The sequence below is a fragment of the Elgaria multicarinata genome, chromosome 2 (genome assembly GCF_023053635.1).
Source record: "Elgaria multicarinata webbii isolate HBS135686 ecotype San Diego chromosome 2, rElgMul1.1.pri, whole genome shotgun sequence".
NCBI classification, from domain to species: Eukaryota; Metazoa; Chordata; class Lepidosauria; order Squamata; family Anguidae; genus Elgaria; species Elgaria multicarinata.
Genome location: NC_086172.1, coordinates 20,908,180 through 20,925,029, shown reverse-complemented (window position 1 = coordinate 20,925,029; position 16,850 = coordinate 20,908,180). Strand labels below are relative to the sequence as shown.

General features: G+C 44.8%; 1 protein-coding gene across 1 annotated transcript in view; it reads left to right on the top strand.

Annotated features, from left to right (window-relative positions):
- The window catches only part of ABCA12 (ATP binding cassette subfamily A member 12), a 160,971-nt gene that overhangs the window by 97,771 nt on the left and 46,350 nt on the right, over positions 1-16,850 (top strand). Inside the window, exons 33-37 of the mRNA XM_063116106.1 lie at positions 7,305-7,557; positions 11,462-11,548; positions 12,791-12,884; positions 13,933-14,060; positions 15,772-15,859. Of these exons, the coding sequence (XP_062972176.1) occupies positions 7,305-7,557; positions 11,462-11,548; positions 12,791-12,884; positions 13,933-14,060; positions 15,772-15,859 (650 nt within the window). The remainder of the gene's footprint in view (positions 1-7,304; positions 7,558-11,461; positions 11,549-12,790; positions 12,885-13,932; positions 14,061-15,771; positions 15,860-16,850) is intronic.

The following is a 16,850-nucleotide window of genomic DNA, read 5'->3' as shown; positions in this document are numbered from 1 at the left end:
TCTTCCTTGAATACTAGGTGTGATGGAACCGCCAGGCTTAACTCAGCGATTCCCCGTCTGGAGAAGGGGGGTGGGTCTGGCTCCAAGCACTGTCGACAGTATTGGGAGAGGGCAAGTTATAGCATAACCTTTTGCTTTATTCATAAAACTGGCAATCCAAGTCTCAATCAGCCAGAGGGCATAAAAATGAAATGGTTCTGAAACTGTGACTTGACTATGGGAGCTTTTGCTGGCACACATGGCTGGAAAACCAGCTTGTCTCTTAAGCTCACTGAGGTGGCAAACCACTGTCTGGGCTAGACTATGGCCATAGCTAAACCAGGCCTATATCCCGGGATTGACGAGGAGGTGCAGGGAACACTGATCAAATTTGCAGATGACACCAAATTGGGTGGGATAGCTAATACTCTGGAAGACAGATGGGCTGAAAACAACAGAATGGAATTTAATAGGGATGAATGCCAAGTTCTACATTTAGGAAATAGAAACCAAAGGCACAGTTACAAGATGGAGGATACTTGGCTCAGCAATACTACAAACGAGAAGGATCTTGGAATTGTTGTAGATCACAAGCTGAATATGAGCCAACAGTGCGATATGGCTGCAAGAAAGGTGAATGCTATTTTGGGCTGTATTAATAGAAGTATAGCTTCCAAATCACGGGAGGTACTGGTTCCTCTCTATTCGGCCCTGGTTAGGCCTCATCTAGAGTATTGCGTCCAGTTCTGGGCTCCACAATTCAAGAAGACACAGAAAATCTGGAGGGTGTTCGGAGGAGGGCAACCAGGATGATCAAGGGTCTGGAAACAAAGCCCTGTCAAGAGAGACTGAAAGAACTGGATATGTTTAGCCTGGAGAAGAGAAGATTGAGGGGGAGACATGATAGCACTCTTCAAATACTTAAAAGGTTGTCACACGGAGGAGGGCCAGGATCTCTTCTCGATCCTCCCAGAGTGCAGGACACGGAATAACGGACTCAAGTTAAAGGAAGCCAATTTCCGGCAGGACATCAGGAAAAACTTCCTGACTGTTAGAGCAGTATGACAACAGAATCAGTTACCTAGGGAGGTTGTGGGCTCTCCCACACTAGAGGTCTTCAAGAGGCAGCTGGACAACCATCTGTCAGGGATGCTTTAGGGTGGATTCCTGCATTGAGCAGGGGGTTGGACTCGATGGCCTTGTAGGCCCCTTCCAACTCTGCTATTCTATGATTCATCCCTGTGCATGCAAATGACACACAGGGGATCCTGGGAGCAGGCAGGGACAACCCCTCCATTTGCCTGGGATAATCCTTAGGTCTAGCTAAGGCCTATGTCTAGGAAGGCAGTATACACACATCATTGAATATTCCTCCATACAAATATTATTCTCCCTGACATGCTAGTTTTCTATATGAACAATTTTATTTTTCGTAGGGCAAGGTTTATTGCGTGAGCTCCCAGCTGCAGTCTGTAATGGTACATCCCAAACAACACCTGTGAATAACACATGACATGAAGAACTAGGCCTTACAAAGTTCCATATGCAATTGACTGGTTTAATCCCATGATTCTGTGGATCTGTTCAGACACTCTAAAGCCTTCTATGCAAACATACTCATGTATTATTTTTATTTAGTTATTTGTTTAATAAATGTATATCCTGTACCTGCAACTCCCAAGAGTTCTCAGGGTGGCAGATGACATGAATCCTGGGAGAAGAAACAACGTCTGAGCCAGAATAAGCTTACTGATAGGCACTGCTACTCAGTGGTTTATCATGTAAATATATTGGGGGGTGGGGGAATGGCTTGTTAAATTCACATGAATCCTTTCTGAGTAGTGTCCCATCCATCTGTGCCAGATCAGACATTACTTTTTCCACATGGCTGTGTCCATAAGGAAGGTGCTCCATGTGGAACATGTTAGAGCGTTAAACTGGTATTATAAGTATTTATAAAACCATAGAGGTTCGCCTGGTGCTTACACTGTACTCCAGCTGAAGACCTTTATATTTTCTCGTATTTTAACACCTAATTTAACTTAAATTTAAATTTTGCTGTTTTAATTCCGTATTTTAACCTATATCAATTTCTGCAGTGTGGTTTAATCCTGCTTGCGCTTTTTATATTGTATTTTGTATTTGTGTTTTTAGACTGTTGGTTGTTTTATTAGGGTTTTTATGGTTTTAATTTTTGTGAACCGTCCAGAGAGCTTCGGCTGTTGGGCGGTATAAAAATGTAATAAATAAATAAAAATTATTTATTTATTTATTGCATTTCTATACCGCCCAATAGCCGAAGCTCTCTGGGCGGGTCACAAAAATTAAAACCATTCAAAGTATAAAACAACAGTATAAAAAACATGGTATAAAATACAATATAAAAGCACAACCAGGATAAAATCAACAGCAGTGCAGAAATACAAATTTAAAACAGGAACGTTAAAATTAATTTATAGACTGTTAAAATACTGAAACAAGTAAGTGTGGAAATCGTGGACAGCTGACACATAAAGAGCTTCATAGCGGTGTATTTGTCAGACTGTTTGGAACAGAACTACACTTTCCATGTGCCCCATGTAGATAATCTAATGGGCATAGGGAAGTGTCAGCTCAAATGAGAAGCATTTTTACTGTGGCAGATTTTATATATGTACGAACGAGGAGACAATGTTCTCTTCTTCTTTTTAGGAGTCCCATGTGGATCAGATAGGCAGAAATATCTTCTACGACTAACTGCCATTACTGTTATCTTGTAGTTGCAGCTGGCTTTGTACAATTCATAACTTATGTGGCACCATGCCTTGGTTTTATTTCATTAGAAATGTTGAAGGATGGTATCTTATTAATATAACTCATAAATGTTGAACATTTTCCCCAGAAAAATAGAAATGCCCGCAATTGGAAGGTCCCTGGGTAGGTTGGAACTCTGATGTTCACTTGGTCTGTTCTTTTATCTGACCTTTGTTTTCCCAAGACCCTTTTTTTTAATAGCACCTCTGGATATCAGCACTTCAGTGAGTTCTGGAATTGCACAGTCCAGACTGTAACGTGTATTTAGGCTGTTGCTCACAACAAGATTGTGTTTTGAGGAGTCATAGAAGGATTTGGCAGGAAGCACAGAGTGTTCCGTTTGAAACGCCTTCCCAGGGCCGAGTCTATACAGAGTCTTCGGGGCGCCTGGAGTGCGCCCCGAAATCGATGATGTAGGCAGTACCTTAAGCATTCCAAGAAGAGGCGGAAGAGGAGGAGGAGGAGGCCCCGCATCACCCCTCGTGGGGACGGGGTGAAGAGTTGCCGTGCCCGGCGGCTTTGCCGGGGAATCGGCTGCATCCTTGGCGCCACCCACCTGCCCGCCGGCCTCCTGTTGCCAGCGAAAGAGCCACCCGGGCCCACCTGGGTCGGAGAGCTCGGCGGAAGAAGCATTGACCCAGGTGGCTTTTTCGCCGGCGGGCAGGTGGGCGGCGCCAAGGACGCAGCCGATTCCCCAGCAAAGCCGCCAGGCCCGGCAACTCTTCACCCCGTCCCCGTGAGGGGCGATGCAGGGCCTCCTCCTCCTCCTCCTCCTCCTCCTCTTCTTCTTGGAACGCTTAAGGTACTGTCTACATCATCGATTTCGGGGCGCACTGCAGGCACACTCCAGGCGCCCTGAAGACTCTGTGTAGATTTGCCCCAGGTCAAAGAAAGGGGTCGAAAAGCTTCCAGTGCTCTTTTTCCGCCTTTCTGGGCTCAGGTACTCAACCAAGATCCAGGGGAATTCTCCTTGGTTGAGCTGCCTCAAGCACTTGTGTTTTCCATCCCACCTAAGGTCAGCTTGGTGCTTTCTCCCCAGATGACCTTGTGACTACCACATCTCTTAAGACTAGGGAACTTAGCGCTCAGCAGCAGAACACCTGCTTTTAATATGAGACTCCAGGTTCAATCCCTGCCATCTCCAGTTCAAAAGATTAGGTAGCAGGTGCTGGAGGAAACCATCGGCCTGTGGCTTGGAGAGCCTCTCCCAGTCAGAGTGGACTATACTGGGTTGGACAAAGTACCTTACCTGGTATAAGGCAGGTTCCTAAATGTCTCCATTACCTGGCAAGGGGACCAATTCTCTTCTGATGTCTTAGAATCATAGAATAGCAGAGTTGGAAGGGGCCTATAAGGCCATCGAGTCCGACCCCCTGCTCAATGCAGGAATTATTTTTATTTATTTATTTATTTATTATACTTATATACCGCTCCCATAGCCAGGGCTCTCTGGGCGGTTTACAGAAATTCTAAAATTGAGATAAAAACAAAAATACAAAATTTAAAACTCTAAAACACAGTACATACACACATAAAGCATTAAAAACCAATTAAAAACTAAACATGTGGGTAATTAGGATGTGCCGCCATATGCCCGGGCAAAGAGGAAAGTCTTAACCTGGCGCCGGAAAGATAGCAGCGTTGGTGCCAGTCGAGCCTCGTCAGGGAGATCGTTCCATAGTCTGGGGGCCACCACCGAAAAGGCCCTATCCCTCGTTGCCACACTCCGAGCCTCTCTCGGAGTAGGCACCTGGAGGAGGACCTTAGATGTTGAACGTAGTGACCGGGTATATTCACGTCGGGAGAGGCGTTCCGTCAGGTATTGTGGCCCCAAGCCATGTAAGGCTTTATAGGTCAAAACCAGCACCTTGAATTGGGCTCGGAAACATACAGGCAGCCAGTGCAAGTGGACCAGAGCAGGTGTTATATGGTCAAACTTTCTGGTTCCCGAAATCAGTCTGGCCGCTGCATTTTGCACAAGCTGCAGCTTCCGAACCGTCTTCAAAGGCAGCCCTACGTAGAGCGCATTGCAGTATTCTAACTTAGAGGTTACCAGAGCATGGACAACTGAAGCCAGGTTATCCCTGTCTAGATAGGGGCGTAGCTGGGCCACCAACCGAAGTTTGTAGAAGGCACTCCGTGCCACTGAGGTCACCACCCTAAAGCATCCTGACAGATGGTTGTCCAGCTGCCTCTTGAAAGCCTCTAGTGTGGGAGAGGCCACCACCTCCCTAGGTAACTGATTCCATTGTTGTACTGCTCGAACAGTCAGGAAGTTTTTCCTGATGTCCAGCTGGAATCTGGCTTCCTTTAACTTGAGCCCGTTATTCCGTGTCCTGCATTCTGGGATGATCAAGAAGAGATCCTGGCCCTCCTCTGTGTGACAACCTTTCAAGTATTTGAAGAGTGCTATTATGTCTCCCCTCAATCTTCTCTTCTCCAGGCTAAAGATGCCCAGTTCTTTCACTCTTCATAGGGCTTTGTTTCCAGACCCTTGATCATCCTGGTTGCCCTCCTCTGAACATGCTCCTCTTGGGCATGTGTGTATGTGTGTGTTGTTGTACTGCTTGCTATTATCCTTATGCTTTATCACCCCTCCTCAATTTCTGGCATTCCCCCAGCCTTGGCTCTGGGGCCAACCCTACAAAGGAAGAGGGTCAAGTGTCCAGTGTTGGCACAGTTGTGAGTTCTGGTGGGGGTGGCAATGTTCATACGACTTTGTCACGTGGCACGTGATTCCTTGAAGCAGTAATTAAGTTGTTGCTATCACATTCCTCCTTCTCCAACCACAGCTGGAGGATGTCAAATGGGCATAGGGTTTAGACATTTTCTAGGTGAAGATGATTAACATTGTTATCCCACCCTTCTAGTCACTACACCAGCCTTCCTCAACCTGGGGCGCTCCAGATGTGTTGGACTACAACTCCCAGAATGCCCCAGCTGGCTGTGGCATTCTGGGAGATGCAGTCCAACGCATCTGGAGCGCCCCAGGTTGAGGAAGGCTGCACTACACCAAATTACAAAGCTAAGCCCATATTACTTGGAGCTCACAAGCTTGCAGGAAGCATGGGCTCATGTAAGCAAATGAACAAGTGGCAGAAATTCCTGCTGTGCCACAGTGAGGGCTCTCACATCTGCTGCATTGTCTAATATAGGTAAGGCCATTTACATTGGACATTTCACATTCTCCTAACCAGGTGCTTTAGCACAAACCTACAAGTCTGTGAAACAGCTCTTGGGAAAAACAGGTGTGAGGATGGTTCACTCCTGTGTGGAGCACATCATCCACGTGAAGCCCATAAGTCCAAACTGCCATCCCTCGCTCTATGCCCTTTATTTATTTATTTATTTATTTATTTCATTTCTATACCACCCAATAGCCGAAGCTCTCTGGGCGGTTCACAAAAATTAAAACCATCGAAAAGCACAACAAAACAACCAACAATCTAAAAACACAAACACAAAATACAATATAAAAAGCACGACCAGGATAAAACCACACAGCAAAAATTGATATAGGTTAAAATACGAGATTAAAACAGCAGAGTTTAAATTTAAGTTAAATTAGGTGTTAAAATACTGAGAAAATAAAAAAGGTCTTCAGCTGGCGACGAAAGGAAAACAATGTAGGCGCCAGGCGAACCTCTCTGGGGAGCTCGTTCGACAGCCGGGGTGCCACAGCGGAGAAAGCCCTCCTCCTAGTAGCCACCTGCCTCACTTCCTTCGGCAGGGGCTCACGGAGAAGGACCCCTGTGGATGATCTCAAGGTCCGGGCGGGCACATATGGGAGGAGGTGTTCCTTCAAATGACTTGGCCCCAAACCGTTTAGGACTTTGAATTGGGCCCGGACCTGGACTGGCAGCCAATGAAGTTGTAGAAGGACTGGCGTGATATGATCTCGTCGTCCAGTCCCTGTTAGGAGGCGGGCTGCCCTGATTTGTACCAGCTGAAGTTTCCGGACTGTTTTCAAAGGCAGCCCCATGTATAACGCATTGCAGTAATCCAAACGAGAGGTTATCAGAGCATGGATAACTGTAGCTAGGCTATCTCCGTCCAGATAAGGGCGCAGTTGGTATATCAACCTAAGCTGATAAAAGGTGCTCTTTGCCACTGAGTTCACCTGTGCCTCAAGTGACAGTTCTGGATCCAAGAGCACCCCCAAACTACAAACCTGATCCTTTAGGGGTAGTGCAACACCGTCCAGGACAGGGTAAACATCACCTCGCTGGACAGATGAAACCCTGCAGGTATCAGGGTGCCAACTGAATGAATATGAGGCTCGTTAAAATAAGATAAAAATGAATTAACAACCTTTCATGGACATATGCTAAAGAACCTCAGATCTCTCCTGGCTACACTGGTGTAACAGCTCCCAGGATTTTCAAGGATTTGGGTGTTCATTTATAAAACAGAAATAGTACCTGTTTAACTGCATGTTCTGGCAAGATGAATTGAGTGAACGCAAGTATTAGGAAGGAACAAAACTCAGCACTTATGTCTCAACATATCTCTTTCCTTTTTTTGATCAATAGACCAAGCCCTGGTTAAGTTGAGGAAGCCAGGCCACATTCCTCTCTTGGTGAGGAGGGCCACAGCCTTGTTCATCAAGAGGTTCCATCACACTCGGCGCAATGTGAAAGGTTTTATTGCTCAGGTTTTACTTCCTGTGCTCTTTGTGACTGCTGCTATGGGCCTCGGGAACTTGAGAACTAAGGTGGAAGAATACCCTGCACTCCACCTTTCACCATCCCTGTACGGTTCTTCTGGCCAGGCGGATTTCTTTGGGTGAATATCATCATCATCATCATCATTATTATTATTATTATTATTATTATTATTATTATTGGTTCTGAGACCAAGCATTTACACAACTGACTCTAAGGGAAAGAATCCCCTAGATACTTACTAGAGGGATATGGCCATATTGTATGGCAATATCATGACGAGACATGCAACGAATATGATTAGGTGGGGGAAGACAGGAACAGGTATTTTTGAATTCAATACTTTCCACGGTTGGAAGAGTCTCTAGGAACCTTTTGTGGGTGCCCTCCCAATGTTTGGGATTTCAGCTCCCTCAGCCAGCATGGTCAATGCTCAGGAATCCTGGGAGTTGGAGTCCAAACCATCTGGAAGGCACTAATCTGAGGAAAGCTTGTGAAAGAGGTGAGGGAAACTGGGGCCTTAGCTAGACCTACGCTTAGCCCGCAACAGAGGGGTGAAGATCTCGCAATGGTTTTATTGTAAGATCCTCCACCTCTCTTTACACGTGGCGCACGATGACCTCAGACAGAGAGGCGTCGCACCCGCCATTTCCCCCCAGTTAAAGGGCCAGCAGCGCACGAATGCTCGTGTGCAAACGGTAAGTTATTTTTTAAAAAATAATTACTTCCCCGCTCCCCACACCCCAGCCCGATGGGTGCAGTGCTCCTGAGGAGCGCTGCGCCCTGTGCGCAGGTCCCGGCTCCTCGTGAGGAATCAAGAGGAGTCAGGACAAACCGCAGTGCCGCGGAAAAACCAGGCCTAAAGGGGAGGGCGAGATCCTGGGACAAGGGAGGGATCATCCCTCCCTGATCCTGGGATCCCCTGTGCATCATCTGAACGCACAGGGACAATCCCGGGGATCACCTTGGGGTTTCGCCCCATATAGCTATGGCCTTTGTCAACAATGGGCAGGTGTGCTGCTGCTGACAGGTCAGTTGTGCTTTGCATTAGCACCCTGCACCCTCACAGAGCACCTTTGGCTAGTCAGTACCTGCACACTTCCACAGTGCTGACCCAGCTTCAACCTGCCTGTGACACCTTGTTGCTAAGGCCTGGCCTGGGGCTGCCCTTCACCACCATTCAGTGGCAGTGGCCAGAAGCCCCCTCTTGTCCAGCTGGCAACCTGTGCATCTGTGTATGTCTTGTGGTGTATTCGTTCACTTTAGGGATGAATGAGAACTACACTCTGATTTGCTCTTAACTTGAATTTACTCTATTTGTAACCCTGACCGCAAACTCAGGTGGGCGCACGGTTTCTGGAGAAAATTCGCACGTTGCCAAGCTTGGCCAGATCTACACGTCGTTGCGAAGGCGCTCCCTGTGTTTGTATTTGCGTTTGCGTGCGCGAGCACACACCGAAGAGAGTCCCGGGGAGATGACACCGCGGGGGAGAGCGAGAGGCAGGAGCTGAACTCGTCCGCCGCGCGCACGCAAACGCAAATACAAACACACCGAGGGAGAAAAGTGTTTTGCAGGAGGAGCCGCCGCCACCGCCGGGACGCGCCAGAAGAGCCGCCGGGTGGGAGGGGGGATTATTCGAATGGCAGAACACGCGAGGGGGAAGCGGCCAGAGCAGAGCAGCGTCTTTGAATGGGGTAGAGATTCTTCCGCAGGCGGCGCTGCCTAGCTCACAGTACACACAGTAAAGAAAGAGGCGCTTCTTTTAGGTACGTCTTTAAAAAAGGCGCACGGAAGCGCCTTCGCAACGACGTGTAGATCTGGCCCTTGTGTTCACAAAATGCATACTTCAAAGAAATAGGCACTTGAAAAATGTACAATTTTGGAGAGAAAAATACGCATTTTCACACTTTAGTTTAGGGAGGGGAAGTGCGCATTTAGATGCACTCTTCCAAAAAATGTGTACCCAGAAATGCACCCTTTACCTGTTGGAATGAAAAGAAAAATAGATCTCAATTGAAAACAGGAGTAAGACGATCCAAGCTTCAAGGTGGAGTTTGGAGAATCTCAGTGAGCTTGAACATTGCTGATTCTCCCATCCCTAGTTCACTTCAACCGTTTGATGAGGAGTACTGGGAAATTATGTCCAATCCATCATACCCATCAAAGGTAACAATCTTTCAACTGCCTCGTTCAGTCTTCCACGACGCAGTGCTGCCCTCCAGGTGTGTGTGGACTCCATGGCCCAGCAGAGATAGTCCAACATATCTGGAGAGCGCCATGTTGTGGAAGGCTGGCCTAATTCCACAAGTTTTAAGCCATAAAACTAGGGTGACCATATGGAAAGGAGGACAGGGCTCCTGTATCTTTAACAGTTGTATTGAAAAGGGGATTTCAGCAGGTGTCATTTGTATGCATGCAGCACCTGGTGAAATTCCCTCTTCATCACAACAGTTAAAGCTGCAGGAGCCCTCTAGAGTAACCAGATACAAAAAGAGGGCAAGGCTCCTGCAGCTTTAACTGTTGTGATGAAGAGGGGATTTCACCAGGTGTGATACGCATACAAATAACACTTGCTGAAATTCCTTTTTCTATACAACTATTAAAGATGCAGGAGCCCTGTCCTCCTTTCCATATAGTCACCCTACATAAAACATTGAAGGTTTGATTCAGCAGTGCATGAATGCAGGACACCAAAGTTATTTTAAGTATGTTTTCCTATCAGCCGCTCCCTTTAGTAAACTTTTAGTTGCTACTTTATATTCTTCTGTGTTTCAAAAACTGTTTTGGGGGGGGGGGGGGGTTTGCCACAAAACCTGCTGATAGGAAAACTGATTCCACTATGCCTGCATCTTCCTCTTCCCCCGCAACCAATGAATTTCCCTTGTCAACACATTCATTGTGCTGAACTCCCAAACTCCTTTTTCAATTCAAGCTGAATTGACTTCTAAGCAGCAGTTTTGGGCTTTACCTCTGGGAACTCCTGTAGAGAAACACTTCAGAACGACTCCACTGCACCCGGGAATGCATTTTCTGGAGTGTGCGCCCTAAGACAGAAACGTCTCCTACAGGAGAATCTGGAAGCAGGCTTATGAAATGAAAGCTGATAGTTCTCATTTGAAACGGTTGACTTAACTGAAATTTCTTCAGGGTAAGCAATTGGAGAATTGATCCTTAAGTGCTTTTAGGATTTATTTATTTATTTATTTATTACATTTTCATACCGCCCAATAGCTGAAGCTCTCTGGGCGGTTCACAAAAATTAAAGGATCACAGCCTTCGGTTTCAGCATTTTCTTTATATGTGTACTAGCAAAAAAGCCCTGTCATACGACAGGTGTAGAGGAGCAGTCTGGTGAGGAGGTTAGTGGGTTTTGGCCCCTCTGCTAGGCCGGAAGCTCCTGGCAGTTCTCTTTCTTCAGAACTTGGAACTTCCATGGAAGGCCGCAGTTCTGAGAAACGTCGCTCAATGGCGCCAGAGGGCAAAATCTAGAAGTGGCTTGGAGGCGCCCTCTGGCCTTCTATCTTGGAAGTTCCCTAGATGGGAGTTATTTTTCTTGGAACTTCCCTAGAAGGCCCTGTGAGCTCAGAATTTTTAAACATGCAAATAGGAGAGAATGCAGAGGCAGTGGATTGGCCTATAAGTGCAAATAGGAGAGAACATGCAAATAGGAGAGAAGGCAGAGGCAGTGGATTGGCCTATAAGTGCAAATAGGAGAGAACATGCAAATAGGAGAGAAGGCAGAGGCAGTGGATTGGCCTACTGGTTGGCGATGTCATTGTGACATCACCAACCAGTAGGCCAATCCACTGCCTCTGCCTTCTCTCCTATTTGCATAAGTGGCTTGGAGGAGGCCTCTGGGCTTTTATATAGATAGATGATTGAGCATAGGGCAACACCGTGGAACCATTTTTGCGTGTGTGCTATTTTTCTGCAAACATGTCACCCCTGTTTTGTTCAGCTTATCATCTATTCAGTCTCTTGTGAAAGTACAGCTAACTATTTTTGTGTTGTTTTTAAACCCTAGAAATTATAATGAAACCACTGATTCTTTGGTTGCTTCATTGCTTTCTTTCCCTGGAGCAGATAACACATGCCTGAATAAAAGTAATTTGTAAGTACTTTTCCCTGATTCTTTTAAATTTTTAGTGTGGGAAGAGAAACTACCAGTCACCAATCATTAATGACATCCTTTAATCATGTTGCAAATATATGATGACCAGGTATCACATTGAAACAGGTCTCTAGCAACAGGCAGATTGTGAAACAATGTGCGTGTTTATGTGTGTGTGTGTGTGTGTGTTGTGGTAATATCTTGCATTTACTAATTTCCAGAGGGGTAACCATTCTTTCTGAGGTTTACACTTCCACTCCTGAGGACTTCCACTTCATACAAATAAATCTGGTGCCTTCCATTTTAACAATTTTCAGCAATTTGTTCAGCACCTGGGTTCAAGACAAATAACTTGCACTAAAACTTAGACTTCCCGCATATTCCTATCCACTGACTTCAATAAGTTTTATTCCCAGAGAAGTGTGCATAACATTCCAGTCCAATTTGATGAAATTTTATTGTGACTCATTCTGAAGTAAGCAGCCATATATTACAGATCTTATAGCATAATCCTATACTTGTTTACTCAGGAGTAAGTCCCAATGAGTTCAATGAGACTTACTTCCAGAAAAGTATGCAAAGGATTGTAGCTTTAGTTACCCAAGCCATATTCACTCATTGGTGATGAGGATTGAAATTGGTAGGACATCTGTGTTCTCAGCAATTGATGTACAAGTCTCAGACAAACTGGTTGACCTCTATGTAGAAATACACAGTGGGTTTTCACCTAGAAAGCTGAAATGGCTCTATGGCAGTAGCTGTTGATTATTTCTGAACTGACTTAGCACAATTCTGTTGCTTGGGGAAGTAGTTGTGTAGACTATAGGTGATTAATCACGTATCAGAGGATTATCCAATTAATGCTTTACCGATGCAGTACCTCAGGGCATGGGGGTCCCTTCTGCTTTCAAGATAATTTTGTTATTTTAATGTTAATTTCTTGAGTTTCTTGCTAAGGAATTTGAAGCAAGTCTCATTAGACCTTTCCAATCAATATCACAATTCACCAACTAAAAAGAGATTGACAGAGCAATAGGCAGAACCATTAAGAATCAAACAGGGCTGAGTGAATGTAGTTTCGCTTGAAGTAAGTGGGATTTGTTGGGATCTCTCGGGAGAATCAATAAATAAAGGTGAACTGCCAAGTGCCCTACATTAAATAGGAATCTGCCACCATATTACTGTGTGTCATCTGTATACCTGCCTACAGGAAATGTCAGTGTTAAAACTGCTTACTTTCAGAGAATGTTTCAACAAGGACGAGCCTGGCGAGTGGGTATTCAGTGGGAACCAGAGCGCTCAGTATTCTGCATGCAACTGCACAGACAGCAGACAGGTAATGTTAAATTAGAACTCAATGAAAAGAGATAAATATGAAATAAATACCAGGGACATCTTGTTCTTCAGAATATGTTCCATAAGGGAATGAATTTGAACAGGGCCTGAATATTAATGAATTGTGTGTGCGAGTCCACCATGGATAAACTGGTGACAGGAATCACAGTAATTGAACGTAGCCTCATGCTCTCAGTCTTTGTCAGCGATGTTATGGACAGATATACTTATTTTTATCATATGAGTATCTACAGAGCCCAAGGAGCTCTGTCCCATCCTGTACTCCAAAGTAAATTGGGTTATCTTCAGGGGGACATATCAAAAAGGATAATTGTGGCCGCTGCATTTTGCACAAGCTGCAGCTTCTGAATCATCTTCAAAGGCAGCCCCACGTAGAGCGCATTGCAGTGATCTAATTTGGAGGTTACCAGGGCATAGATGACTGAAGCTAGGTTATCCCTGTCCAGATAGGGGCGTAGCTGGGCCACCAACCGAAGCTGGTAGAAGGCACTCAGTGCCACAGAGGCCACCTGGGCCTCAAGTGACAGAGATGGTTCTAGGAGAACCCCCAAGCTACGAACCTGCTCCTTCAGAGGGAGGGCAACCCCATCCAGAACAGGTTGAACACCCACTATCTGGTCAGAATATAAACAGGACTTATTCAGTATTGTTCTCAAACTCAGATTGGCTTAACAAGACCTGCAGGACTTCCATGGGGGGTGGGGGATAGTCTAGTTTTTAAGGACTATTAAGTACCTTAAAGTTAATCATTGTCATGTTTGGATCAGTATAGAACAAGAGCACGTGTCTGGCTGAAAACAAATAGGTGTATGAGCACATATTATTATTTTTTAAAAAGAAATCAATAAATATTCATTGAAAATGGTGAAAACTTTTTTCTTGCTTTAATATTATCTAAATGCATTTTATGATGGCAAGTTGCCTAGCGACAATAACGTGAATTTGACATCTCTATGATTTGTTTGTTAAAATGACTTAATTTGTGTGTGTGTGTGTATATATATCTATACACACACATTTCTTTCTAGGTTTGTCCAAAGATTAACCTAATTCCACCCCACAAGAGGACTTTCTTCTCCCGGATAATTTATAACCTTACTGGGCATGATGTAGAGACTTACCTTTTAGTTACTGCCAAAGGCTATGTGCAGAAAAGGTATCACTTTTATTCTATTACCTCCCCCCTTTATTGTCCCATTCCAGTGCTCCCCCCTCCCCGGGAGAGTCGGGTTGTGCTTGCCGGCTGTGCCCCCCCCCCCGGGTGTTATTCCCATCACTCAGCTCCATTGTCCTCCATATGTTATTTATTTCCTTATTGCATTTCTATACCGCCCAAATAGCTGAAGCTCTCTGGGCGGTTCACAAAAATTAAAACCATTCAAAGCATAGAACAAACAGTATAAAAGCATGGTATAAAATACAATATAAAAGCCGTAAAAATGAGAACAAGGTTCAAATAAATAAATAAATATGTTGGAGTAGGCAGGGGTCCCCCATGCACTTGAGAATCCAGATTCTAGAGGAATGGGGGCACGGGGAGCCTCCGTGGGGAAAAGCAGCCTGCCCACGGCACCTCTAACATGTCGAGACTGTGGACCGGAGTGACCCACTCCCCGCCACCGACCCCCATGGGATAATAAGGGGGTGGGGTTGAATGCCTGAACAGGGCTAATTCTCGTTACCCAATAAACTCCTTAACATTTGATTCTCTTTTAGTAAGCACTTTCTACAATATTGTTTGCACTTGTTACATCATTGAAGTTAGCTTAAAAGTGCAGGGTGTTCACATATTGCTATTGAAAACATTCTATTAGAACAAAACTATGTCTGTCCTGTTGTATACGCATAATTAAGTTAGCAATTAAATGAGACAGAGTGGGGAGCTGGAATCTATTCCAATGCACCTCTGGAACTTCCCTAGACTGTGGTCTCTAACAAGGAATCAAGAAGCACCTGTGGGAAACTAAGGCCTTAGCTAGACCGAAAGATTACCCCAGGCAATTGGAGGGGTCGTCCCTGCCTGCTCCCGGGATCCCCTGTGTGTCATTCGGATGCACAGGGATGATCCCGGAACAATCCCGGGATATAGGCCTGCTCTAGCCACTGAGACTCTGAGGTGGTCTTTTTCTAGTTCATGCATTTTTGGAGAAAATCCTGAAAATGTACCGTTTATGTTGACGGAAAGGTCAGAGATTATAGGTGTCTGGATAGTGCTTCCATGAGTTAGATAATATGAACTGATATCTTCATATAGCACATGACATCATCTTCATTGCGCCTGATTCTTCTGAGTCTATCTGACATGGTCCTGCAAACTTCTCAGCCCAGACCCAGCACAAACATAAAGCAAAAACATCTGGCAGGTTGACATGCTGCAAATGGCCCAAGGGGACCAGGCCTGCTCTAAAATATTTTAGTAATTCCAATAGTCGTATTTTAAAAAGGTAATGAGCATTTTCCCCAAGTTCAGCAATAATAAATAGTTCCACTGAAAATAAAATCAGGGAAACGGCTTAATGAATTTAGATGTTATTGTCTGATCTATGATATATACAGATACTGGGTTCGAAACGTTGTAGTCCTTTTTCATTATATATTGAAGACTGTTAATCTGGAACACCTAAACTAGGAAATGATAACAGTCTGCATTGCAATTTTCATGCTTTGATGTGCTTTTTAATGTTGTGCTAGCTCAGCTGTGGGAACAGATAGAAGTACTTATACACCATTGCTGTACACTTTATGACTGGTCTGTGAACCCACATAATTCCACCCACCACCATAGAATAAGTCACTTATATCAGGTCTAGCTTGTGTAGTTTATGACTGTGTTGTATTTCCTAAAATGTTTATATTTTCCCATGTAGGTATGGTGGTTGGAGTTTTGGACTGCCTTTGACTAGTGACCTCCAGTTCGATATACTTCCAATACCTGCTAACAGAACAGTAACTAAGGTAATTGCATTACATGGGCGATGCATGTTTGATATCATGAAAATAAGGAATGGAAACATGGGAAAGACAGCAAAGCAATTTGTCTTATTGAAATTTAGATGATGATGATTGATTGATTACATTTACATACTGTCCCATAGCCGAAGCTCTCTGGGCGGTTTACAAAAGTTAAAAACAGTGAACATTAAAAACAATTATACACAATTTATGTACCATATTTCTTCGATTCTACGATGCCATCGATTGTAAGACGCACACTAATTTCAGTACCACCAACAGAAAAAAAAGCTTTGATTCTAAGAAATAATAAATGCACCCATGATTCTAAGACGCACCCTGTTTTTAGATATGTTTATATGGGGGGGGAAGTGTGTCTTAGAATCGAAGAAATACGGTATGTAAAAGTGTGCAGTTAAAACTGAGAATTAGGCTCAGGGTGTTCCCATGTTATATTTTTGAGGTGTACAGCTGAGCTAAACCATCTTACCTGTGCTCCAAAAAAACAGACGTTGTGCGCACAACTAATAGCTGTGGTGGACTGTTTCCAAAGAATTAATATTCCTCAGCATTTATGTAGTACTTCCAAATGTTCAGAACCCCTCACGGGGATTATCTGGTTCTCATCATAATAGAAACCTTCTAAGGTTTGTCAGTATTATTATTCCCATATTGCAGACGGGGGATTGAGGCTGAGAGAAAATGGGCGGTTTGCACAATCACAACAAGCCATGGTGGCTTGTTGTGAGCCCTGGCCCATACTGGGCATCATCTGCATAACCGCTGCCCAGCCGTGGCTTAGTGTATCGCCTGATCCTGGGCGGCATGGCTTGTTGGAGAGTTAAACAACCTCAGATAACCTTACAACAGCCCATGCACTTGGCACATGAGTGGCTCACAACAAGCCATTGTATGAAAGTGGTATGTAAAAGGCAGGAGCCACACTACTGCTTTATAGTGGTATTGAAGTGCACTGTAGGATCTACACTACTGC